This window comes from Phodopus roborovskii, unplaced genomic scaffold (assembly GCF_943737965.1).
Source record: "Phodopus roborovskii unplaced genomic scaffold, PHOROB, whole genome shotgun sequence".
NCBI lineage: Eukaryota > Metazoa > Chordata > Mammalia > Rodentia > Cricetidae > Phodopus > Phodopus roborovskii.
In genome coordinates, this window is record NW_026125545.1 from 371,152 (window position 1) to 396,097 (window position 24,946).

The 24,946-nt window shown below is 38.1% G+C and overlaps 1 protein-coding gene across 9 annotated transcripts in view; it reads right to left on the bottom strand.

Annotated features, from left to right (window-relative positions):
• Ddhd1 (DDHD domain containing 1) overlaps positions 1-24,946 on the bottom strand; it is a 69,913-nt gene that overhangs the window by 16,847 nt on the left and 28,120 nt on the right. For 4 of the 9 annotated variants that reach the window (XR_007834021.1, XR_007834020.1, XM_051177064.1 and 1 more), the window contains exons 2-9: positions 20,892-21,065; positions 20,136-20,156; positions 14,144-14,245; positions 12,791-12,919; positions 10,899-11,046; positions 8,200-8,306; positions 5,056-5,162; positions 643-905 (exon numbers count right to left, since the gene is read on the bottom strand). Coding sequence is in view for 7 of the 9 variants with exons in the window: in XM_051177064.1 (XP_051033021.1) it covers positions 643-905; positions 5,056-5,162; positions 8,200-8,306; positions 10,899-11,046; positions 12,791-12,919; positions 14,144-14,245; positions 20,136-20,156; positions 20,892-21,065 (1,051 nt within the window). In the remaining 2 variants the exon portion in view is untranslated. The remainder of the gene's footprint in view (positions 1-642; positions 906-5,055; positions 5,163-8,199; positions 8,307-10,898; positions 11,047-12,790; positions 12,920-14,143; positions 14,246-20,135; positions 20,157-20,891; positions 21,066-24,946) is intronic. The other 5 variants (XM_051177067.1, XM_051177065.1, XM_051177068.1 and 2 more) reach the window with 3 other exon arrangements.

Genomic DNA, 24,946 nt, shown 5'->3' on the forward strand with positions numbered 1-24,946 from the left:
ATCAGTAAGAGGACAAAGAAGATGGAGAATTCAAGTATAAATTAAGATAATAATGTTGCAAAGAGTTAAAGGACATTAAGAAGGTCACGGATGGTTATATTATCATTAAATCTGTTTATAATTATATACTATATAATTGTTAATAAGGATAACATTTAAAATAATTTGCCAAGATTAATGAAGTTTAATACTATTTTCACAATAATAATAATAATAATAATAATAATAGTACAGACCAACCTCTATAACCAGCAAAACAAATGATTACACACTGAAAACACTGGGAACAAACTGTGACCAAGGATGGAAGGAGGCAAATCAAACTATTCTGTAGAAAAGTGCATGTAACAAAAGTATAAAAATTAATAACTTATAGCTTTGTTAGGTTGTTATCTAGTAATCTTTACCCTGAAGAAAGCATAAAGCTTTCTCTTTCTTTTTCACTTAACATTTTAATTTTAACTACATATGTGTGAATACAGAGAAGGGCACTAGATATCTTGGGAGCTGGAGTTACAGGGAGTTGTGAACAGCCTGACGTGGGTGCTGGGAATTGAACTCTGGTCCTCTGAAAGAGCAGCCACCTCTCCAGCAATTTTGTAAAGACAGTTTCAACTCCTTCAAAAATCTAGGATTGTTTACCGTCGTTTCGTTATATAGAGTTCGTCAAGAAGATGCCGCTCTTCATAGCTCATCCATCGTTCATCAGGCAGCTCTTCTTCCTTCTGTAGCAGCTGCTCATAGAGTCGAACTGGATTCCAGCCCGTCATGATGTCATAAGTAATTACACACCCCAAGGAATGGGACACTATTGAGACTTTACCCCCTTTTTCTTCAAAGTCTGGATTCCGAGAACAGAAAAGGGAATATAATCGGTTCAGCTCTTGCTGAAGGCCTTTAACTAGCTGTTCAAAATAAGAAAATATACTCATATTAGATTTTTCACCAAGGCTATAAACTTTTTATTTCTAAATGTAAGTGTATTAAGAAAAATAAGCATGACTGATGAAATATAAATAGGTTATAAGGTGCTTTAAAAAGGTACAGGGATGGAGGTACGTGTATATGCTACAAACCCTACCATCACCACAGAGTACAGAATAGGCAGATACTACCCATGAGGATCCTTTTGGAGTCTTTCAGTAAATTACCCTAGCCAGCTGTCCCACAGACAGAAAAAAGGAATTTCCTTTTAGATTCTAATAAGATCTCCAAAGACCCCTGGAAATTTCTACTTCATTGCAACTTACTGTATGTCAAGTCTAAATTTTCAGTGTGTGGGTTTTAGCCATGGTAACATTTTAAAAAAGAACATAAATTTATAATATATACTAAATATATATTATGTAGTTAAGAGAATATAGTAAGAGGCTACTGTATGGAAAAACCATCATGTTGGTGACAGAGAAAAATAAGAGATGATTTCTGTGACTGGGCTCAACTAATAAAACCACTGATGTGAAGTGGCTCAGTACTTTGTCTTTGTGAAGCTACAGAATAACTACTTTATCTCTCAAACCCACTCTACACCCTGATCTGAAGTTGAACACAGACCTGTCTCCCCTTACTATTTCTACTTTATTATAAATTGTCAGTTTTTATTCATTTTATCTCATTATCTTAACAAGCCAACTGTTGCTGATTTTTTATAGCTCTATTTTAAAATCATGTTGTATCAAGAGACAACCCAACTCCATCAGCTGTCACTGCACGTTCTTCACCTGATGGCATAACCTGGCATTCCCTCTTGTACTTCATGACTGGTAGGCTCAGTGTTGGCACACATGAAGCCTGACATCCTCTATTGACATCTTAGAGTTCAATAAAACACTGAGGCTAATTTGAGCTATTGAAGCTATGTGATGTCTGATGCAATATATTCTGGCAGTGAGACACAGAGAGGAAGAGTCCCTTGCTTTGGTGGCAATTGTTCTCCAAGTCTCTATGTATCAGGGTCATTTGGACAGACTGCTAAAAGCAGCCTGCTGGCTTGGAGTTCTTGACTCAGAGGCTCTGCAGAGCCTGGGAATTTGCATTTGTAACAAGTTCCTGGAAAATGTTGGTGCTGCTGGCCTGAGATCTCTACTTTAGGAACTAGTAGTTCAAGGAAAAATGAATATAAAGGCCTTTTAAGATTTGAGCCTAGGTAAAACCCAGGTCTAAGGAGTATGCAATGCGATGTCTCTATGTGTACTATTAACTGCATGAGTTGTAATTCTTTGGAGACCTTACAATACCAACAATCAGTAACATTAAAAAACTTCCTTCCTTATAATTCTCGCAGCAGGCACAGAGACAGAGCAAAGTGTTTTGTTAAGGATGGAATCCAGGGTGCTGTGTGCGCTCGGCACTGAGACACTGACACAGGTGTTTTGCTCGGGATTGCATCCAGGGCGTTGTGTGTGCTTGGGCAGAGAGACACTGACTCAGCTCTGCGTGATGATTTACTTCTGAAGGTCTTGATTCTAAAGTTTATACTAGGTGAACACAGAAGTACTTCAGTATAGGGCAAAAAGCACCTCATTTTCCTGTTTTTTTTTAGAAAGTGATTGGGAAGGACTAGCTGGCACATGGCCTTGTCCCTCTAACACTGGCTTATCTGTGACCATTAACACACTTAAGGTTTTTTCCTTGAGAAACTCAGAGTCAAGAGATCAAGGGGTGACCTATAACTGCTGTGGAGAGCGCCTTCTGTGGCACCACTGGCTGCTGATGGCTCAACATCCACCTGCTCCCTTATTTCCATGCTGAAGGGAGTGTGCATCATTCAAGGCAGCCTTGCTACTACAAAGGTCTTCACAATAAACACACATGCTCCTCCTATTCACTGATTATTTTACTCCCCATGTTAAGAGTAACATGAGGGATTACAACCTTTTCTGAGTACTTTTATGAATGGTTTGTCTGCATACATGTCTGTGCACTACAGATGCCTGCAGGATGTCAGAGAGGGGGTTAGGGTCCCCTGGAACTGGCGTCACAATGGTTGTAAATCACCATATGGGTGCTGGGAACTGAACCAGAGTTCAGTGCAGGAGTACACATGCTCTTAACTGCTGAGCCACATATCCAGCCCCACTATGAGGGATTTTACTTTACAGATTGTCCTTTTGTAAAGGAGCGAGTGAATGAGCGAGCAGAGCATACCTGTGCCCACCTATTCCAATGTACTCCTTTTGTTCTTCATAATGCTTTCAGAAGCACTACCCAGAATTCCCTGATGGTATCATTTAGGAGAACTGTCAATTTAAGATATAAACATAGGTTCCATTTCAGACCAAGTGAATCACAATCTCCAGGGATGGACCTAGAAAACTGTTTTTCCCCTTAAATATTTTGTTTCCTCAACTTTTTATTTGAAAACATAAAATGTTACAAAGAAAAATTAGAACAAATAAAATATGAAATGCCTGGGCTGGAGCTAGCTCAGAGTTATGAAAACACACTGCTCTCACAAAGACCCGAGCTCAGTTTTCAACATCCATGTAGGGTGGCTCACAACCACCTGCTAACTCCAGCTCCAGGGGAGCCAATGCCCTTTTTTGGACTCCATTGGTACCTGTACTCAATGTGCAGAATCACTTCTTAAAACTCACACACACACACACACACCACATTATCTTTTATTCAGATTCTCTTTTGTTAGCATTTATCACATTTGTGCTATTTATTCTCTCTACTTCTGTAAGTGTGCAAATGCACACCTTCCCAAATTTTCTGGTAATTACTTGAGGGATATACTACTATACACGTTGTCTTTTATCCCTGAATACTTCATTGTATATTCCCTAATACTAGGGGTATTTCTAGCATAATTATTCATGCCACACAGCACTATTTGGATATGTTGTATCTAATCTACCACCACAACCCGGTTCTGTTGACCATTCCAGCAGCTTCCTCATCCATTATAGGACATCAGAAGATGGGATGTAGTATTTATAAGATCTCTTCACCTCCTGTAATTGGGAATGGTTCCTGTAATTACTGTCTTTTATGACTCCTGTAATTACTAACTTTTATGACATTGACAGTTAAAAAGAATACAGCACCAGCACCATTACTTTTTTGTGTTTCCCAGGTATTTATTTCCTCAATATTATGATGCTGCACAGGGGATGTTGCATCCTCCACTGGGTATATATTCAAAGGCTCACAATGTTCAACTGCCCATTGGGGAAACCCAGGATAGATGTTGCTTGATTTCTCCTATGTGTAATTAGCAGTCTGTGGGAATGCAGTCAATTAGCCTGCTCCTAAACAAAACAATGCCCTCAATTTCATATTAACTGATGATTCATGCCCAGTCCTCCTTATACCCAACACTGCCACAACAGCTGCAAAATGACTTTCCAATGCCAGTCAGCTTTATTGTTCTACTAAAAACAAGGGACCTATCTGCTTTCCATTTAGTTTTTCCAATTATAATCAATACAATGAAAGATTTTAAAAAATGGTTTACAATTCTTTATTGCATTATCATTATTATATTCCACATTAAAGTACTACCAATTCCTGCAGTAACAGTGAACCACTTTGGTGCCCAAACAGTTTCAGATTTAGCCAACTGGAATGGTGCTCTAACTCCTATCCTTATGACCTGCCATTATTCTTTTGAACATTTCTTTAGCTTCTGTCACAAATTGCTTTGGCCTCCAAATCAGCTATATTCACAAGGAATTGTAATTTTTATTTATGGGGAATAACCATCTGGGTGGGTGTTAGTGTGCTCGGTGTGATAAAGGAGATCCTTGTTTCTTGCCTATTTTAGTATTCGTGGTTGGGAAACATATGCATGTATGTAAATACACATGCACACACATTTTGTATATGTGTGCATATATATGTATATATATAAAATACCTGTAAGCTTATTTTATAAATGAGTTCAGAATTATCCTTCATTTCTAGTCTCTATCTCCATGAGGCTTATATATATTTATTTATATATATTATTTACTTATATTACTTGTCTGAAGCTGATCAAATTCACTATTAACAAATTGCTGTTACTATACAGCACACCTAACAGGACAAGATGGTCATGGTACTTACCTCATCCCTATAAAGTGGACTGGTATAGTACATTATGTCCATAGCACTACTGTTCAGCATGTCCCTCAAGCCACGCACTTTGTCAGGAGTAATGGAATCAACAGTGTCTACAAGAAAAAACAACCAAACCAAACTTACAGAAGGTTCCAGGGGGGGAAAAAAAATCACATTTCCAAAGTAACTTAAAATTTAATTATTAAACATTAGTGGGGATTTTTCCTTCTTGCAAAATATCCAAAACAAAAGGTGAAAGACGATAAAAAGAAAAGGAACATTAAAGAATGAAGGCCAATATCAATTTTTTGGCTCTATTTGCCTTGGGCCTGACTATACCTATCTGGCACACCTGGGCACTGCTAACAACAAACCAGCAATAAAAAAGACTTCCTATGCTTCCTATCTATCTATCTATCTATCTATCTATCTATCTATCTATCTATCTATCTATCTCTGATGAACCAATGACCCTATGGGCATGTACTGTCAAATCACCAATAAACACAAAGGGAAACAAATTAGTGATGGGCTTCAGTTAATAGGACAAAGTTGGTGTAACCGTCTGAACAAAAGTCTTAGATAATAAAATTACTGGAGATGCAGAGAAGCATCTGCATTGCTTATTTAAGTGTGGAGAATGAACAGTGTTTTGTGAAAGCTCAGAGGGGCATAAGCCTTACAACCTCTTTCAAGGACAAGTGCCTTGACTCTGATTATTTAATTCACATTTATTTATTCTGTAACTTAGTACAATGTAACTTAGTACAATGACAAAGACTAGGCTCTCTCTACTCTGAATGTGTTTGTTCCTTCATGTCGAGCCTCTGGTCCAGCTGGTATATAAAGCAGACATCATTTTTAACCACTTCCCCCATAGGATAACTGGTTTTCAAGCATATTCAAAGTGCAACCCTTTCACCACTGGGCTGCAATAGATAATGCTTTGCTATGCTGCACCGGTTTATTGGCCCAGCTTTGTCCCAACATTAAAATGTTTGAACTACATAAGTTAAATCATTGCAGCAACCAAGGCAGACATAACTCCCCAATTCCATTCTTGGCTCATCAAGTTCTGTGAAAATGTACATATCAATTTGGGAGTTAACATCTCTAGAATACTCAACCATTTAATCTGAGAGATTCTTCTTTGTATTAAGTTTTCCTATATTTTAACAGTTCTTGTATTTTAAAATATAAAAATACATGTTTAAGTTATTTAAAGTTACATGTTTTTAAAATAAACTTGTATATTTAAGCCATTTCTTGGGGCCTTGCATTATTTGATGTTGCTTGTTTCTGGTCTACAGAGAAGCAATCATTTCTGCACAAAAATCATCTATGTTATGACTTTGATAAGCTGATCAGTTCTAATGATTTTTCCATCTAGTTTTGTGTTTTCTAAGCAGAAAGAATGGGACCTGGAACTGGTCTCTGCATTTCTTATTCTTGTCATTCCTTTTCATGTTTTATTGATTGCACTGTCAAGATAGTAAGTCCATGGACGTCTTTAGTTTCTTTTTATCTTTTCACTGCTAGTGAGTATCCTGATATTTGCTGCAGCATGCTTTAAGTCTGAAATTTACAGAATATAGCTGATTTTGAGTGTTAATACTTGCACAGTTTTGTGTAACAATGGCTGTGACTGGACACAGAACTGTCTTCTCTGACTTCAACATTTTGCCTCCCCTTCTTTAAGTTCTGGCTCTTTGTGACTGTAGTTTTGCTTTTGCCAGTTATATGGATGGAAGCATAAAGGTCTTCCTGGCTGGCCTCTTTCAGTTATCTTAATACCTTCAAAACTATCATCAGTAAGTGATGCACAGAGCCCCAGGGCTCAGGAGGCTAAGGCAGGAAGTCTAAGTTCAAGGCCATCTGGGCTACAAAGGGGAGACTGTTTCAAGAACAAACAAGGATCATGACAATGTGAACTTAGCCAGAAACAACAGGCTCAGGGGTTCAGTAAATGTTAATTCATCCTGTTGTCTACATTCCTGAAATTTACCTGGGTGAGCCAGAAAAGCCCACAGAAAAGCCTATAGGGCTAGTATACAGAACTTTACATATGTATCATTGCTTCTCTGGTCACTAGCATTTAATTACATTCTGGTGGTTTGAAAGAAAATGGCCCCAAAGGAGTGGCACTCTTAGGAGATGTGGTCTTGCTGGATTAATGTGGTCACTGGGGGTGGGCTTTGAGGTCTCATATATATGTCAAGGTACCAGTCAGTGTTAGAGATCACTTCTTGTTGCCTGCCACTTCTCCAGCACAATGTCTACCTGCATGCCACCATGTCCCACCATGATGATACTGGACTAAACCTTTGAAAATGTAAACCACCCCAAATAAATGTTTCCCTTTCTAAGAGTTGCCATGGTTATGGTGTCTCTTCAGTAATAGAAACCCTAGCTAAGACTGGCTTCTTTCTTAAAAGCACATTACACTTTTTTGGATGTTCTAGCTGACATTCCTAATTATGAGACAGTAACACAGACCTGGAAGACTACCTGGCTGAACCTAGGGCAGGTACCACTGTGATGAAGGTGAGTATTGTGTCACACAGACTTAGACCCCTTCCTCTACTTCCAAATCATAAAGGACACACACACACACACACACACACACACACACACACACACACACACACACACACAGACAGACATGCTACCTGTGAAGTCTACATGGCAGCCCAAAGACACAAGTCAATTTTGTTAATTTTAAAATCAGTGTTTTCCCTCAAATATGTTTTTGAATAATCTGGAACAAAAAGTAAATATACTCAAACTAAAAGGGTGTGTGTGTGTGTGTGTGTGTGTGTGTGTGTCCATCCAGCTGGTCTGGAACTTGCTATATCAACTAGTTTTTGAATAATCTGGAACAAAAAGTAAATATACTCAAACTAAAAGGGTGTGTGTGTGTGTGTGTGTGTGTGTCCATCCAGAACTTGCTATATCAATTAGGCTAGGCCTGAACTCACAGCAATCCTCTGGCCTTTATCACCCCACCCCTAAGTACTGGAATTAAAGGCATAAGCCACCACACATGACCAAGATTTTGTTCTTAATATAAAAATATTTCTAAAACTTCATATTTAATTTAGTAAAAGTTTGTCATTGGCTAAAATCATTTAATTTCAAAACAAAATATACCTCCATCAAGAGTAAGCTTTGATCGCCACTCAACAGGCAGAAACTCAACATGTGTTGCATGGTTGGAAAAATGCCTTTCTTCTATTTTTCTTGCAGCCTCTCTCATCCTAAAAAATAAATAAACATCATAAAAACTTTTGAGAATAACTTGACATATGACTTTACATGGTATAAGTCTCTCTCATTGTAACTCCTCCATTTCCTGGCAGCTGTGTCCAACTGTATCCCACTGAAGTGACACTAAGCTGGTTACACTAGCACAGCTTTGCCTCAGTTACTTTCCTATTTACTACTCAGGACCAGATGCCTCCACTGACATTACATCCCAAATGACACAGTTCTTCAGGGATTTAAGGGCATAAGGAACGCATCGGTGATTCCTCTCATCTCCACACATTATGTGTCCAGTCATGAATCATCCCATTTCACTTCCTTTAAAATGTTTATTTCCTTTGTTTTTTTGAAGTCAGGGTTTCTCTGTGTAGCTTTGGAGTATTTTTAATTAAATACATAATTGCATCATTTCCTTTCCCCCTTCCTTCTTCCCTCCAGCTCCTCTCAGATCCCTGTACTAGCCTCCTACTCCCTCTCAATTCATGGCCTCTTTTTCTCTAATTACTATTGTTACATACATACATACAAATGACAAAAATATATATGTAAATATAGACTGCTGACTCTGTTTAGCACTGCTTATATGTATGTAATTTCAGGTATGACCACATGGTACTGGGTAACCAGTTAGGGGGCTCATCCCCGTTACTAATTTTCTCTCTCTGAAGTAGTTAACTGCCTGAAGCTCTTCATCTAGTGATGTCCCCCTCCCCCCCGCCCCCTCCATGATTTTCCCTCATGCATGCAGGCACATCTAGTGGTAGTGCCACTGTTCAGGTCTTGTTTAGGCAGCCATACTGTTGATGTTCCATGGGTATAGCTTCCCTGTCATATCTAGAAGTCTAGAAGAAGACTTGCTAGTCCTCAGGCTCTTGCAATCTGTCTGCCTCTTTTATTTCTTTATAATGCAAATTTCAATTTTCTTTTACCTTGAAAACTAAGGTATCAATGAACTTACAGCTTTCCCTTTGCCAGCTATGTGAATTTTACCCCAGATAGGATTTGATCAGCACAATATAATGAATATCCTCAGAGGTTCCACTGTGGAAAGTTCTCTCATGCTGTCCCTTCAGCAGGCAGGCCTTCCTTTCACAGCTTAAAGCAAATCCCAAACACCACACTTTATTTCTTCATACCAACATTGAACCCAGGGTTCCAAACATTTGAGGCAATTGCTTTACCACTGAGTTACCCTTTGCTCTAACCCTGAGCGACATCTTATCTCCAAATAGTAACATCTATTCAATATTAAAGTATTACAATCAAGTAATTTTTAAAATTTTAGCAAATATGTAGTTCAATAGCCTCATTTTCCCGACTGATTATAAAAACTATTTCACAATAAACCATTTTATATTTATGTTCCAAATACTATAGTCCATACCTGAAGATGGTAGCTAGGTCTCCAGTGTCAATGTTAATTTATAGCCCGCCCCCCACCACTTTCCTACAGTCTGTTTACTAATTGCATCCATGTGATATTAGTCACATGGTCTTCTATTGCACAGCTCCTGTAAGGTGTGGTGACGTACGGAGGCTGGGCAGGTGACAGTGGGTTTGGAAAGACTCCACAGGCTTCTGTTTTACTAATGACCTCACAGAGGATGTGCCAGCAAGCCAATTCTCATGGTCCCTGATATTTAAACAGAGGATGCATCAGGACATAATTATCATGCCAAGTCATATATGATTCGTAAAACAAAACCAGAATTCGAGCTATGAGATGCCTATAAGAGAAGCAAAGGGCCTGAGAAGAATTAGGTAGCTTGCTGGGCTCCAACAACAATACAACTTGAGTTGCACTGCACTTTTACTTTAATTCCTCGGCAGGCATGATGATCTTACAGAGTGTAGCAAGCTCAACATCTGCACTAGTTCCTAGAGTCATCCATTGACTTCATGGATGGTGAATTTTGCTGACTGTGTTTTCCATAGTAACTGCCTAGTTCTCAACGCATCAGAAGCCTGTGCCTTATCAGCTCTGCTTTAGCGTGGCTGCTGGTAAACAGCCAAATCTAAGTGGACCCTTTACCCCCAACTTTGCTTTAACACGACACTTAACTTCTGAAACACACAACTCCCCCTATACACATCCCAATAAGCAACTAAAGAGGTTTTAGAATAAAGCTGAGTATTTATCAGTTAAGGAGATAAACAACCTGCCTTGTGTGGTAAATATCCATGGACTATTGTGTACAACCTAGAGTTGTTTCCTCTGGGAGCCATCAGTGGGCAGACTGGATTGAAAATTGTCAGTTTAAACAATTCTTAATCTTCTCAGAGATGGACAACTTTGAAGAGTCTGAAGCTCAGAGAGCAAGGAACAAATCTAAATCTAGCTCTTTTCCTGCTGTCAACCCTAAATTAATTATGTTAATTAAGGCTTTTTTTTTTTTTTTTTTTTTTTAAATCACTCCTCCTGCAATGGAGGGAAAAGTCATGTATCATAAAGATACAGTCAGTCTTTTGGTTTCATTCAGAAACATCACTGATATTAGAAGAGTTGACACCAGGAAGACATGGAGCTGAACCTGTGGCTCTGCTTATGCCTTAGGCAGAAATTGGTCTGTTTGCAAAGAACTCACATGGCTGTGTTCTTTATAATTCTTCCTTGGTCCATCTTCTGTCCAATGCCATGTACAACAAACACAATGTGAGAAGTCTGCGATGGCTTGTCTTCCAGCGTGGCTTCTTCTACATAACCTCTATGAAGCCTGGTCCCACTACTGGAGGCTGTGGGAAAATTATGGCCCTAAGTTTAGTACTTAGGAATCGGTACTTGCAAAACATGTCTAAAGAAAGGCAAAGTAGTAATGTATATAGAAATGTATATAGTAATGGATATAGAAAGGGCAAATAAAGTTTGTACTATAATATATATTGACTGATGGATATAAAATTACATGAATACAATATAAAAACCAAAAAACCATTAGGAAAACAAGAGGATAAATGGAATATAGAAAAATAAATAAAAACTTTTATATTAAAAAGTATATCAGGTATGGTGGCACACACCTTTAATCCTAGCATTAGGGAGGTAGAGGCAGTTTGATCTCTGGGTAAGGCCAGCCTGGAGTACACAGTATAGCATGACATACAGAGAGACTCTGTCTCAAAAAAAAAAAAAAAAAAAAAAAAAAAGTCAAAGAGCGCTTACCAGTCAAAAAGTACACACATTCAATTAATGTTTTGAGCTGAAGATATAAAAAGGTACGTATAAAATGAATACAAGTAATTATAAACATATAAAGTATTCAGGTACATTTATTTAGGTTTTTCAAGGCAGGTTTCTCTGTATTGTTTTGGAGAATTCAGGTACATTTACAGCAAATTAAAAGAATAACATAATAACACTTTATTAGAATGAATTTTCAATCTTATTGAGGATGCTCTATCTTCCCTAAACACCTTTAAAAAAGTTGTCTTTGCCTGTGTGCGTGTCAGAGACAGAGAGAGAGAGAGACAGACAGACAGACAGACAATATATGGGAAGCGTGGACAAGGTCAGGGGACAAGCCTTGGGTATGCACTGCTCACTTTCCACAAAGCAGTCTCTTGTAAGGCAGCTGGCTCTCAGCTTCCCAGTATTCAACTTGGGCCCTCTGCCCCTGAAGATGCACACTATGCATCTAGGACTGTAGATGCACATTATATGTTTCGATTTTATGTGACTTCTGAGATCTGAGAATCTGAACCTTTTCTCTTTTAGTAAAACTACTTTAGTAGTAGGGCGGCAGAAGCAAGTGGATCTCTGTGAGTTCAAGGCTAGTTTGGTCTGAGAGAGTTCTAGCACAGACAGGGTTGTTACATAGAGAAACCCTGTCTCAAAAACAAACAAACCAAAAACCCAAAAAACAAACCAAAAATCCAGCGCCCTCATCTCCCAAGGGAGAAAAAAAAAAAAAAACAAAACAAACAAAAAAAACAAAACAACAACAAAAAAAAAACCAACAACAAAAAAAAAAAAAACAAAAACAAAAAAAAAAAAAAAAAAAAAAAAAACAAAAACAAACCTACTTTAAACTGTCAAAGGCCAAGAAACAATTCCTTTAGCAAACCTTTACATTGAGTTGTTTTTCTCACAACCACCATTTCCCCCTCCCCTGAAACTGAATCCATGACAATATGGCTTCTGACCCAACAATTCCAGTCACAAATCCCACTGTCCCTGAAGATAACGGGGGGCATTTTCAGCTTCCTCTTCCTTTATGCGATGTAACCCTGCCATGTTCGTTTTCACTATCTCAAGGTAGGCCGCTGTCACACACAGGAGGGCATTTACTGTCCTTGTCCTAGCATTCTAATTCATAGCTGTGAGTTGATGAGTGAAGACATAGATCTGAATAAAAGTTTTGCTCAGCAGGGTTCTTTCACTGAGTTTAATTTCTACTTAAAATACATTAAAAACAGAATATGAATTATCTACTTTGGACTCCCAAAATTTTGACGAACCATAGTGATATGTCACGATTACCTTTAGAAAACCCCAGTTTTTGGGTAACAGTTCTGGCAATCTTGGATGTTGTTGCGTCACTGTAGAGATACACTTCATCCATGCTGTGCCAGTCCACATGATTCCGACTCAGTTTGAAACTGTGAACAGCTGTGGTACAAAGAAAGAGAAGCTTCAAGTTCTCCAAGGCAGACTTGCTTTGTGTAAAATATCCTAATACTCATGTTTGTAAATCACTATTACCTAAATCAGACATCGTGTATTTTAGTTCAGTAGAGAAAAACATTCATGTCACATAGGCAACGCATAGAATTTTATAAATGCTCAACAATGCTATGAGGAACAGCAGAGTGGCTGGCATGACTACATAGTATTAACCTTTTGCACAAGGGTGATTTGGTTTTTGATTATCAAGGAAGGGGCTGCATCCCCAGGGGTATGACTCTTTCTAAGTGGTATACACATATTTAAAAATTTTCAATAGCTCTGACACAGAAACTTAGCTTCTATTCCTTCTGTTGATTTTACTAAAACTATCACGATAAGTAAAAATTTCACTCAATTCCGGGACAAAAAAAGAGACTGATTTGCTCAAAAGCTAGTAATTGTCAGAGTGCCCCGTCCTACCCTAAGATGAGTTGTATATTACCCCAAATTAGGAGTACAGTTCTGTGTGTAAGATTGTATAGTTCTGGAAAGACTGTAAGATATGCTGAATGACATGCTGAGCTAGCCTGTTCCCCATGAGAAGAATGACACACTAAGAAAATCCACTTCTTACATTAGAAATAATGTTTTATGAAAACCAATTATATTTCACTTCCCTTTCAGGATAAGTTATTGGTGTGTGTGTGTGTGTGTGTGTGTGTGTGTGTGTGTGTGTGTGTGTGGTGTTGTTGTTATGAATGTACCTCTCGCAGGCCTAAGATTCAATTAACACAACACACACTAACAGCTTTAGTTCCACAGAAAGCAACCACAGGTTCAAACTTTTTAAAAACAGTTTTCATAAATTAAAAGGGTTTAGTAACTTTTGCAAGGGCTTAATAACCATTTACAAAACAAATAATTGCTAATATAGTTTAATGTTTAAAATACTGAACTAGATAAGCAAATATTTATAGAAAATATAAGTCTAGCCAAACTTTGTTCCTCTGAAAATCATTTATATATTGTCTTAAAGTGTAGCATCTTAATATTCAAACATCTTAATAAAATACAGTTTTCATATATACGTAGTATAAAAATGTATAACTAAGCCAAATAGCGCAACAGACACATTTTTTAGAAAAAACTAGTACTTCTATGCTTTAAGCACAACTGAACTACAGCTGGGTGTAAGCTACACAGAGAACAGAACTACGGTTACTGTACCTTGGGAACGCTTTCGTTTAAGACCTGTCGCATCTGTACTCTCCTTATATCCTCTCCATTTGAACAGAGAAGGGAGGGAGAAGGGAGGGAGGTGGTAGACAACTAAGAAAGCAAAAACACTGAGCTTCAAAGTAAATTTAAGCGAGTTTTTCTGTTTTGCCTTTTCCTTTTAGTCTTAACTTTTAAAATGATATTTGACAAACATTATTCTAAATGCTTTTTAAAATATAATTTCTAGTTAAAATCAGCAAACAAAAATTAGTTTAATGTCTGTCAAATATATGTTCTACTTTTATTGAAAGGAACAAAGGCAAATAATATCTACATTTATCAGTGACAGACAATTACATGATCATCATTTAATTCCTTTGCATCATACAAGAAATGCATGGCATTTTTGAATGCTAAGAGATTTATAAACTCTATGATACTCAGGCTATTTACTTCCAATTTGTGATGACATAGCAAAGAGACTATACATAATTTGAGAATACAACCATATTTTGAACAGCTAATTCAGCAGGCACAGCACACACTCCACTGAATGCTCTCTATGCTAAGGTATCAATTGTTTCAGAAGCAAGGCTTCCTTCCACACCCGAGAAAGTGGTTAAAAAGAATTGAAAGGGAAAAAACTTTTAAAGAAAATCACACTGGAGGCTCAACTTTCAACTCTCCCTTTTGGAAAGATTAATAATAAAAATAACCTCATTAGAAAAACATATGCTATGATAGGCATTAAGCAGACAACATGGAAAAGACAGGCATAGACTTGATATTTGACAAATCCGCATATAACCTTAAAGCCAGCATGCTCCTCGTTGAATTTAGCTAGCTATATATTATCTATAACATTCCTTATGTTTTTTAAAATAAATTTTATGTGCACTGGTGTGAAGTGCTGGGATTATGTGCTATGTGGGTGCTGGGATTTGAACCCAGGTCCTCAGGAAGACCAGTTGGTGCTCTTAACTGCTGAGCTTTCTCTCCTGCCCCCAACATTCCTTATATTTAAGTATTTATATACTTGAAACTGAATCTTATAAATCAGTTTACTACTTCAGCTAATTACCAAATTTTTATGATTTAGCTAAAATTTATATTTTAATATATCAAATTTTCACTATCATTGGCTTCTACATGATTTTGACATTCAAAGGTTAAATACTTCTCAAATTTAAAAAAAACATTAATTTCTGTTGTATATACAATTAAAGTATATGCAAATATTTATGCAATAAGGTTTTTTTAGGGAAATTTTTACTAGGCATTAACAACTACATCTACACATTAAATTACTACATCTATATGCAATTAGATGGCTTTAAGACTATAAACTATGGCTAAAATCTGGGTGACAGCCTCTGAGTACTAGAAAAGGGCATGGAAGCAGGCTTCTGTTCCTTGGTCTTTCACAGGCCTTCTGGTCAGTCATTCTGGAGCAGAGTTATACTTAGGCCAGCTAAGACGTTAAACCAAATAAACTAGGAAAAACCTGCTAAGGGTCAGACCCTTACTACACAAAGAAACAAGGGCTAGATCCTGTAGGTCCACTGGTAACCTGAAACTGAAGCAAATCCGGTATCTATAAAAAAGAGCTCTTGGGACACATATGGGTCACATGACATTATAAAACTATGTAAGCACTTTCAGAAAGCTGGTCAGACACAATAATGAATTCTCACCTTTAAAAAAAATAGCTTAACTCTATGAAGACAAACAAATACCATTACAAAGTTGTTACTCCCAAGAGAAAACTGCACTATTTAAAACATTTTTATAAAATTAAATGGTTATGGTTCTTTACCTTTGCATCTTATTTTCACTTGAAATCATCTGCTAGGGAGCTTGATTCTTTTAACCCCAAACACAGAATTACATGTATTACTTTTAACAAGACAACCTTTGCAGACAATAATCTAGAGATCATTCACAGGGAAAGGAGGTTTAGGTTCTAGAAAGTTCTATTTCCTTTTGTTAAAATAATTAATTTTGTTAAACAAAGTTTAGTAGTTTCTATGTACTATTACAAAAGTATACACACATTCACAGTACAACTGAAGGTGTAGGGTATTAGCTGGTAACATTTAATAAGACTTTTACATGTTGAAGTCTTGCTTGGTAATGAAAAAAAGACAATTATTAAATTATTAGAATCATTTCCTTACTAACCTCTCAAAGAAACTATTTTCACCATATAACTTCTGACTATAGTCAAGTGTATAAAAAAATGAATAGGATAATAATCGCTATAAAAGAGAAACATAGCAACTTTTCCTTTTATGAAAGTTAATTGTCTGGAAAATTAGTATTTACTCCTTTTACAGTGGTTGGGCCAGTCTGCCTCAAGTGATCCTGTGCTGAGTTTCCTTCCCAAGCAATCAGAGTTCAGGCATGTGCCATGATGCCTAGCAATGATCTGGAAAATTCTTTTCCTCGGGGAAAGCAGGTGGTTTGTGCATCTCAAACTTTCTTACTACAACTAAACTGTAGCACTCTTCCTTGAACCCCAGGTAAATTAAGTTGAACAAATTGATAAAAAAAAATTAAATCATAAAATCATAACCCCAAACTAGAATATGGGATCCTTAGTCACCAAAGACAGAGGAGAAAGCTGGTTAAGGGGCCAGAATGTCTCCCCTTCATCTCTGTCCCCACCCCCTTTTCGGAGATAGGGCCTCATTATGTAACCCTGGCCATCCTCAAACTCATGGATTTTCTGCTCTAGGACCCCATTCAGCATACCAGTTTACACTGTGCTGCTGGGTCTGCTCCTGCCTGTGATGAAGTCTGAACCAAGCAGGAACACCTTGGGTATTATGTGGTAAAACAGCCCTCACTTTTAGATTGTCTTATGTTTTTCCACTATAAAACTGAGGTCGTGTATATTGTGGCACGTGATGCACAATATTAATGCATGCAGGTCAAGCATATATGTTTGCGTAAACTGTAAGAGAATGAAACAACAATCCAGTACTAAACGTGTTTACAGAATGTTTTTCTCCAGACACAGTAGCCTGTCTCAGTAGTTTCTTTGTGTAGCTCTGGAACTTGCTCTGCAGACCAGGCTGGTCTTGAATTCACAAAGATCCACCTACTGAATGCTGAGACTGATGGTGTGTGCCACCACCACCTGGTAAAAATTATTTATTTGAAGCCACAATTTTATTTATATTAGTCATCTTTAGTGAATGCATAAGCTGAGACTAGTCACTGTATTAGATAAATTTTTCCTAGCCTAGGGGTTGGAGAGAAGGCTCAGTGGTTAAGAGTGTTTACTGCTCTTGCAAAGAACCTGGGTTTGTTCCCAGCACCCAAATGGCAGTCTTTTCTGACCTCTTTGGGCTTCTGCACATAGATAGAACACATGTATGCTCAGGCACACATGTACAGATAATTTTTTCCTTCTGGCTATTAGATGTGGTAGGATAGCATTTTCATTTTAGTTCCCAGAGAATGAAGTTCAAGGATCTAAGTCACAAAGTGGGTTACCTTTATTTGGATAGTTATATACCAGACGTCCATCTGTCTAGTTCAAGGCTCATTTTGAGATTAGTAAGAAAAATATAAAGGAGGTAAAAAGTTAAATATATCCAATTCATTTGTAGCAACACTTACTACACTGAACAGATATGCTCAGAAGAGTGAGAAGTAGGACCTTATTTTAATGTTCTTAAGGTACAAACTTAATTTCTTTGGACTTCCCTAAAATATGAGTTCCTGCTCCTAGTATTTGTAAACATTCGTATTTATTGGGTGAAACTCTACAGACAGCCTGCTAATAACTCCATGGCACTTTGTTCCAAACTGCCTAGAATGACTGCTCGCTGTGCCATCCTGCACTCAGTCTGGTGACTGCCCTGAAAACTCCAGGAGCAGATAGATGTCTTTATACTCCTCCACAAAAGGGCCTGGCAGGACTAGGAGGCATTAACAATCCTGACAAAGGAAGATATTTAGGTGGGAAAGGTATTTTTCACCCAAAAAGAGGGAAATAAAAAATTTCAGAAGTTATGAAAGACAAAATAATCAAGAATATATGTTTTTTGTTAAATATTTTAAGTGTAAGCTATTTTCCCCTAAATGGTGGCTTTTTGGAGGGTAAATAATATTTCTAAAATACCAGCTGTAAAATACACTACCAAATTTCCTATGATCTTCAAAGTTAAGTGTCATACCTTAACCTCTGAGTATGTATTTATCATAATACTAAATAATAGATGAAAAGACTGAAAATGATTGAGGTAACAATATGATAAACCTTTACCTATATACCAGAATAGAGCAAACATTCTCATCACAAGCTGAGGGCCGAGGGTGGTGGTGTATGCTCGTAATCTTAGCACTTGGGTGGTAGAAGTAAGTGGTTGTCACCCTCAACTACATACAGAAGTCAAGGCCCACTGGGACTACATGACACTGTCTCAAACAAACAAAAAAAAAATCAACAAAAATAAAAACTTCAAGGGGCAGTGGCTATATAGCTAGTTCTAGGACAACTAAGGCTACCAAAAAAAAAAACCCTGCCTCAAACAAACAAATCAACCTGTAGCCAGGTGGTAGTGGTGCATGCCTTTAATCCCAGCATTTGGGAAGCAGAGCCAGATAGATCTCTGTGAGATCAAGGCCAGCCTCATCTAAAAAGTAAGTTCCAGGATATCTAGGGGTGGGTGGATGTGTGTGTGTGTATGTGTGTGTGTGTGTGTGTGTGTGTGTTCTCCCCCTTACGCCCACCCCACAAAGGGTTTCTTTGTGTAGACCAGGCTGACCTCGAATTCAAAGAAATCCGCCTGCCTCTGCCCTTTGAGAGTTGAGATTAAAGGTGTGTGTCACCACCGCCCAGCATAAACTGTGTACTTACGCATATTAAGTTTGGGCACCTTGTTACAGTTAATATTTAGAAAGAGAGCAGAGTGTAGAGTTCACATGAAAATTAATTTTATTGTAAATATAATACTAAACAGTAAGATGTAGAGATGACACCTGCTGACTAACTCCACAGGCTGCATCAGTGGAGGAGAACAGTATGAAGAGGGGACAACTTCTTTCTAATTTGCATATTCTCCTTCTTTTCTACAAGCCTGGGGGCTCTCACACACTAACAGTAAGGAACTGGGGTGACAAAAACTATGTTTGCTACATGAATTGCTATTTTTGAGGTAGAAGACTTAAGGAAGAAAAAAAATTCCCAAATTCCATGTCCTCTAATAACAATACGACAAAAGTCCTGTCATTCAGTCACTGCCAGGGGGAAGCAGGTTTGTGGTGATTTCGGTAGTGGTGGTGAGAGATTTTATTCCTTAACTCCAAAACACAGATGAATTCTCAATTCTTGCTGCACAAGAGTGCAATGCAAGTTCTCTAGTTATTAAAGCACTACCTGCAGGCATCAGCAGCCACTGCTCTTCCGGAGAACTGTTTGTCTACATTGAGATCAAAACCTTCAGCCTAAATCTGTCAGCAAAATAAGGACATACTTGACTCTACAGGTTAATAAAATGAAATAAGGTATTTAAAACTCAGAGTATGGTCACTGCAAATTGTAGAGTATTATATAAATGATGAATTTCATTGGTAATTTATGCGGAAATCACAAGTTTCCTCATTTATCCAGACTTAGCTGAGTAAGACACAAGAGCTAAGTAAGGTAGTGTTAGAGTTCCTTTTCTTATGACCAATGTATGTATCTCTATGTGTGTTCAGTGAGGTGACAGGCAATAAAGAACAGAAGCAGAGAGGGTAAAAATTGACCAAAAGAGAAGAAAGTGCATATAAGGCCTGAAGACAGTGAAGAGCTATGTCTTATGAATTACTGGATCAATGCTGGGCTTCTTGGCTCTAGCCAAGAAGGTTCTATGGGGAAAGAAAATGATTACTCTTCAATTCACTAGGTTCAGCAGGGCTTGCCAAAAGCCTCACAAATAAAGGCAAGCAAGGATGAAGAAGCACTTGGAGTATCTACATATTCTAAGCTCCTATGCGTTATACTCACCAGAATAGTTGATCCCACTGCCTGCATTAAATGGAATAATAGAAGGATTTTTAACTTTACCACATATTTTGAGGTTTATTCTAGATTTAGACACATACTGAAAACATGGCAATCTTGGCTATTATATAACATTCTAACTGTTGAAACATTTACTTGCTTAGCAAGGAAATGTAAGGAGAATACTGTTTTAAATTTAAAACTGCCATTTATCATCCAGAGATAATTAAAACACCCACAAAAGCAATTGACTTTGAAAATTCAGGAAAAGAATCAACATTAAAATACTAATAAAAATGCTTTTTCATATAGCAGCAAGGATTTTTTAAATAAGTTTTATTTTCAGTGATAACTCAAATTGCCCCAAATGACTAACTCAGAGTGTAATATAAACATTTTGTACCAATATTATAAATTTTGTTAGTATCATGCAATAAAACATTTGTACTAAGTAAAATAATCCAAAAATTCACAATAACTTTAAATTCTAGAATAGTAAAATAATTTAAAAAAACAAACAAACAAAAAAAAAAAACAAAAACAAAAAAAACAACAAATTTTAGAGCTGGGGAATACCGTTCAAGGAAAAAACACTTGCCTAGTATGCATAAGGCCTGATCTCTCAGCGCCTCAAAAAAATGTCAAATTTAATAAATTTTAATCCCTCCTCAGCTACTATTACCAAACTTACCGACTACTCTAAGAATTATCAATTACTTACTTTCACAGAATATATAAAGCATTAACTGGTCATCTTACCGTCTTTTCCGTCTATGGATTTTGATACTTCAATATCAAAGTTTTCTTGCATCTGCTGACCTCTAAAACAGCTGAGATGTTCTTGCTCAATTAAATTACTTTCTTCTTCTTCTAGAGGCTGCCAAGTCCCATCAATAAACCACTGTCCACGCATTACTGGTATTTTATCAGCTTCTGAAAAGAGACATCACAAGACCAACCTCTCAAAAGGGGACAGCTACAGTTTCACATTTTACTATTGTTATTCTCCAAACAGACTTTAATGACCCAATGTTATCACTTAAGGTAGAAATAAATCCAGATTTCAAACCAGGGTTAACTTTCCTGTTTGTTCCAGTCAGAGCCTTACTCTGGAGCCTTGGCTGGCCTGGAACTCAACTGGTAAATCAGGCTGACTTCATGCTTGCAGTTTCTCTCTGGCCTGTGCCTCTTGAGTGTTGGGTTGGTAAGTGCGAAACACCACACTTGGCTAGGTTTTTTTTTTTAAACAGATATCAAGACTAAATTATACTAGACATTACATATAAGATGCTTTACCATTCAGCAGATAAGCAACTATCTATATATTTGAGACCATAAATAACCCAAGTTTGGAGGTTAAAGGCTTTACTGTAAGACTTTGTTGGTAGTGTAAAAGCCGCTGTGGTAGTCTGAATGTAATTGACCTCCATAGTCTCATAGGGAGTGGCACTATTAGGAGGTGTGGGTATGGCTTTATTGAAGTGAGTATGGCCTTGTTGGAGAAGTATGTCACTTTGGGGGCAGGCTTTGAGGTTTTCTATGTTCAGGGTCCCACCTAGTGACTCAGTCAACTTCCTGCTGCCTATGTATCAACATGTAGCCAGCACCAGGTCTGCCTGCATGGCACCATGCTCCTCATGATGATGATGATAATGGACTAAACTTCTGAAACTTGTAAGCCATGCCAATTAAATGCTTTCTTTATAAGAGCTGCAAAGGTCATAGAGACTCTAACTAACGTGATAATCCCAGATGCGTGTTTAGAAACTGCATGCGATGCTGAGCTTCTTAAGGCCATGCTGGAATAAATGCGTTTCCAGGTAGAACAGGAAAAATAATCAAGCCATTATAGTAAATTTCTCATCCACTTTAGGAAAACATTATTGGATAATATTTTTCCAATTACATACTGTTACCAGAGGCTTAAGACCTTTGTTTATTTTAAATAAAGCACACTAATAGTTATCCTGAATCCTAAAAATGCATACCAAACAAATAAAAACAGGGCTGCAGGCACTACAATAGCAGAGTACTTGCAGAACACACATCCTGAGTTCAACTTTAAGCACCACTACAATTAGCACTACTAACAAAGTAAAAATCAGAATAACTGTCCCCCCAAAACAACAAAATCAACCAGAATGAAAGTAATACACACATGGAAATAATCTATGGGCAAAACAAAAGTAACATTAAACTGTAAGTGGAGGTTTCTCTGTCCCACCCCATTCTGTAGCCATTTCTACATAATCACCCAGAGGCTTAATATTAATTACAGAATGCTTGGCCCATAGTTCAGCCTTACTACTAACTAGGTCTTACATTTTAATTAACCCATTTCTATTAATCTATGTATTGCCACATAGCTGTGGTTTTTACCGGCCTGCTGGCATCTTGCATCTTGGTGACTGGCTCGCATCTCCCCCAGACTCCACCCTTCTGTGCTCTGCATTTTCAGTTTGGCTTTCCAGCCTGGCCTTATTCTGCCTTGTTGTAGGCCAAAAGCAGCTTCTTTATTAAGCAATGAGAGGAATACATATCCACAGGGTACAGAAGGCTTATCCCACAGCATTAAACTTTCTGCAATAGTCACAATTTTAGATACAACAATGCAGCTAATCTGATATTGTAGGCTTAGATTAATGTATTGGCTTTGTCAATATCATTATTGTATAAAGTGATGACATGAACACTCTGTGGTGTGGTAAGGTCTTATTGTGCATAAAAGAGAAAATACCCATGAGAAAGAAAGAAGAGTCCAGCGTAAGAAAGAGAACGTGGGTAGTCAGGGCTGTCTGTAAGGCAGGGAGAACAGCAGGGGAAGAGGATGGAGAAGGCACAGAGACTAGCATAGCTGGGAATGGTGAGAATGGTGGGCTATAAGAAGGGTGAGCAGCTGGGCTGGGGCAGGAGGCTGGTGTGGGAGCTTTAACATGTATGACTTGCACTTGTGAGTAGAGACTGAGGGAGCCTGGAGGCTGCCACTGACCTTGATACCCTGACAGGCACCACAGCTATGTTAATTGGACCCTGATATGCTGACAGGGCCACAGATATGTTAATTGGAGAGCTGCCAAGGGTAAGGGAAATGCTGCTTTGGCAGATGAGAGCTGACTTGACTAGTTCCTGAGGAATGCTGGCTTTATCTCACCACCAGAGAGCCTTCCATAGTCCAGGCTGAGATTTGGGACTTAGAACTTTGGCATAGAAGGGATAGACACAAAAAGAAAACAAACAAACAAACAACCCCTCTGTAATTAAGGAATATCAACATGAACCAATGATGTCTTTTCTCAAAAAAAAAAAAAAAAAAAAAAAGCATGAATCACTTAGTGCATGTGAGTAAACTCTAACAATGAGTGAGCTGAGTTGATCCCAGAGTTCAAGGCAACTTGTTAGTATTCAGGCATCTGTACTGGCCTGCCCTTGGGGCTCTGACAGGATGTGTCCTTAGCTGCAGCCACTAAAAGCACAACCTGTGCATATTCTCTGTTTCCTTTTAAAAGGGCCCTGCCCCCCCCCCATTTCTCTTCCACTCCCACCACTCTTGTCCCTAGGGACCGGGTCTCTGCCCCCGTTTTTGTCCCCCTCTGCACAGAACTCTCCTGTTCCAATAAACCTCCAACGTGAGCCCTGTTGAATGGTGTGACTCCTTCCTGCTGTTTCTTTTTTAAATTACAGCAAACTGAACAAAATGGCTGATTCTGGGCTTGGGCAGGAAATATGTCAGATGATCTTAAGTATTTCATTCTATGGGACTTGTACTATGATGTATTTGTATGTATTTGTTTTGTGGTTTTTTTTTTTTGTGTGTGTAGCCCTGGCTGGCAAAGGATGGCCTTCACTTGAAGTATTGGAACCCACCACTCTGGCTCCTATATGTGCTTTCTTCCAATGCTCTACAGAGGTTCCATGCACTTCGATACTTGCTGTGTTAGGAGCACACATTGAAAAGAGAGCTTCCCAAGCTATGGCTTTCACTCTGTGTGCACACTGCCATGCTTATTGGGGAGGGTGGGAGGCTTGAGTTTTACTTTTGCTATTGCTGCTGAAGCCAGATTTCTTCTCTCCATTAGGCAGTGAAGGCTGCACATCCGTTTTGTATTGCTGTACTCTAAATATGCCTCAAATACAGCATAGAACTGGGTTTTGCAGAAAAAGCCATGTGAAGTTTGCTTTTGAATAAGACAATGCTTACTGATATGATTATCTGAACTCAACTCTGTTCTTTTGTAATTATCATCTTTACTCTTCAAACTTCCCCTGTGTAGCATTTCTGCTCTCTGTATTAGGAAGACTAGGAAAGTGTCACACTCAAGTACTTATCTGTGCGTGTTACTGTAAATCTTTTTTGCTTACCTAAAATTTTTTACCATTGGCCAGTCTATTTTAAATGGTATTTATGACTCCCCCCTTACTATATTCGCAATAGGTTACTACTATTTTCTCTTTGTGTTTCCAAACACTGTTGGATATACATTAAAATCTACGTTTTTGGATCTACATTAAAATATAGCTGTTTGTGGTATGCATCTTCTAAATTCCTGTATGTCTGTTCTGTTCCCCTGATACTGGAAGGGCAGGTTAGCCAGTTTAAGTTCTAAAGTGCTGCTGTATCGCAGCCTTCCTTGAACACAACTCTAACTTTGTAAGTAATGTGACCTCTGTTCCCCGTTCAGGCCCAGAAAGAAACACTGATCTTTAAAGTCTAATATCACCAAGCTGACTCACAGCAGTTCTCACTATTCCACGGTGGCCGGACCTGTTCACGTCACAGTTGAAGATTCTGTCCTGTCATCTTGGGAGACCCCAGT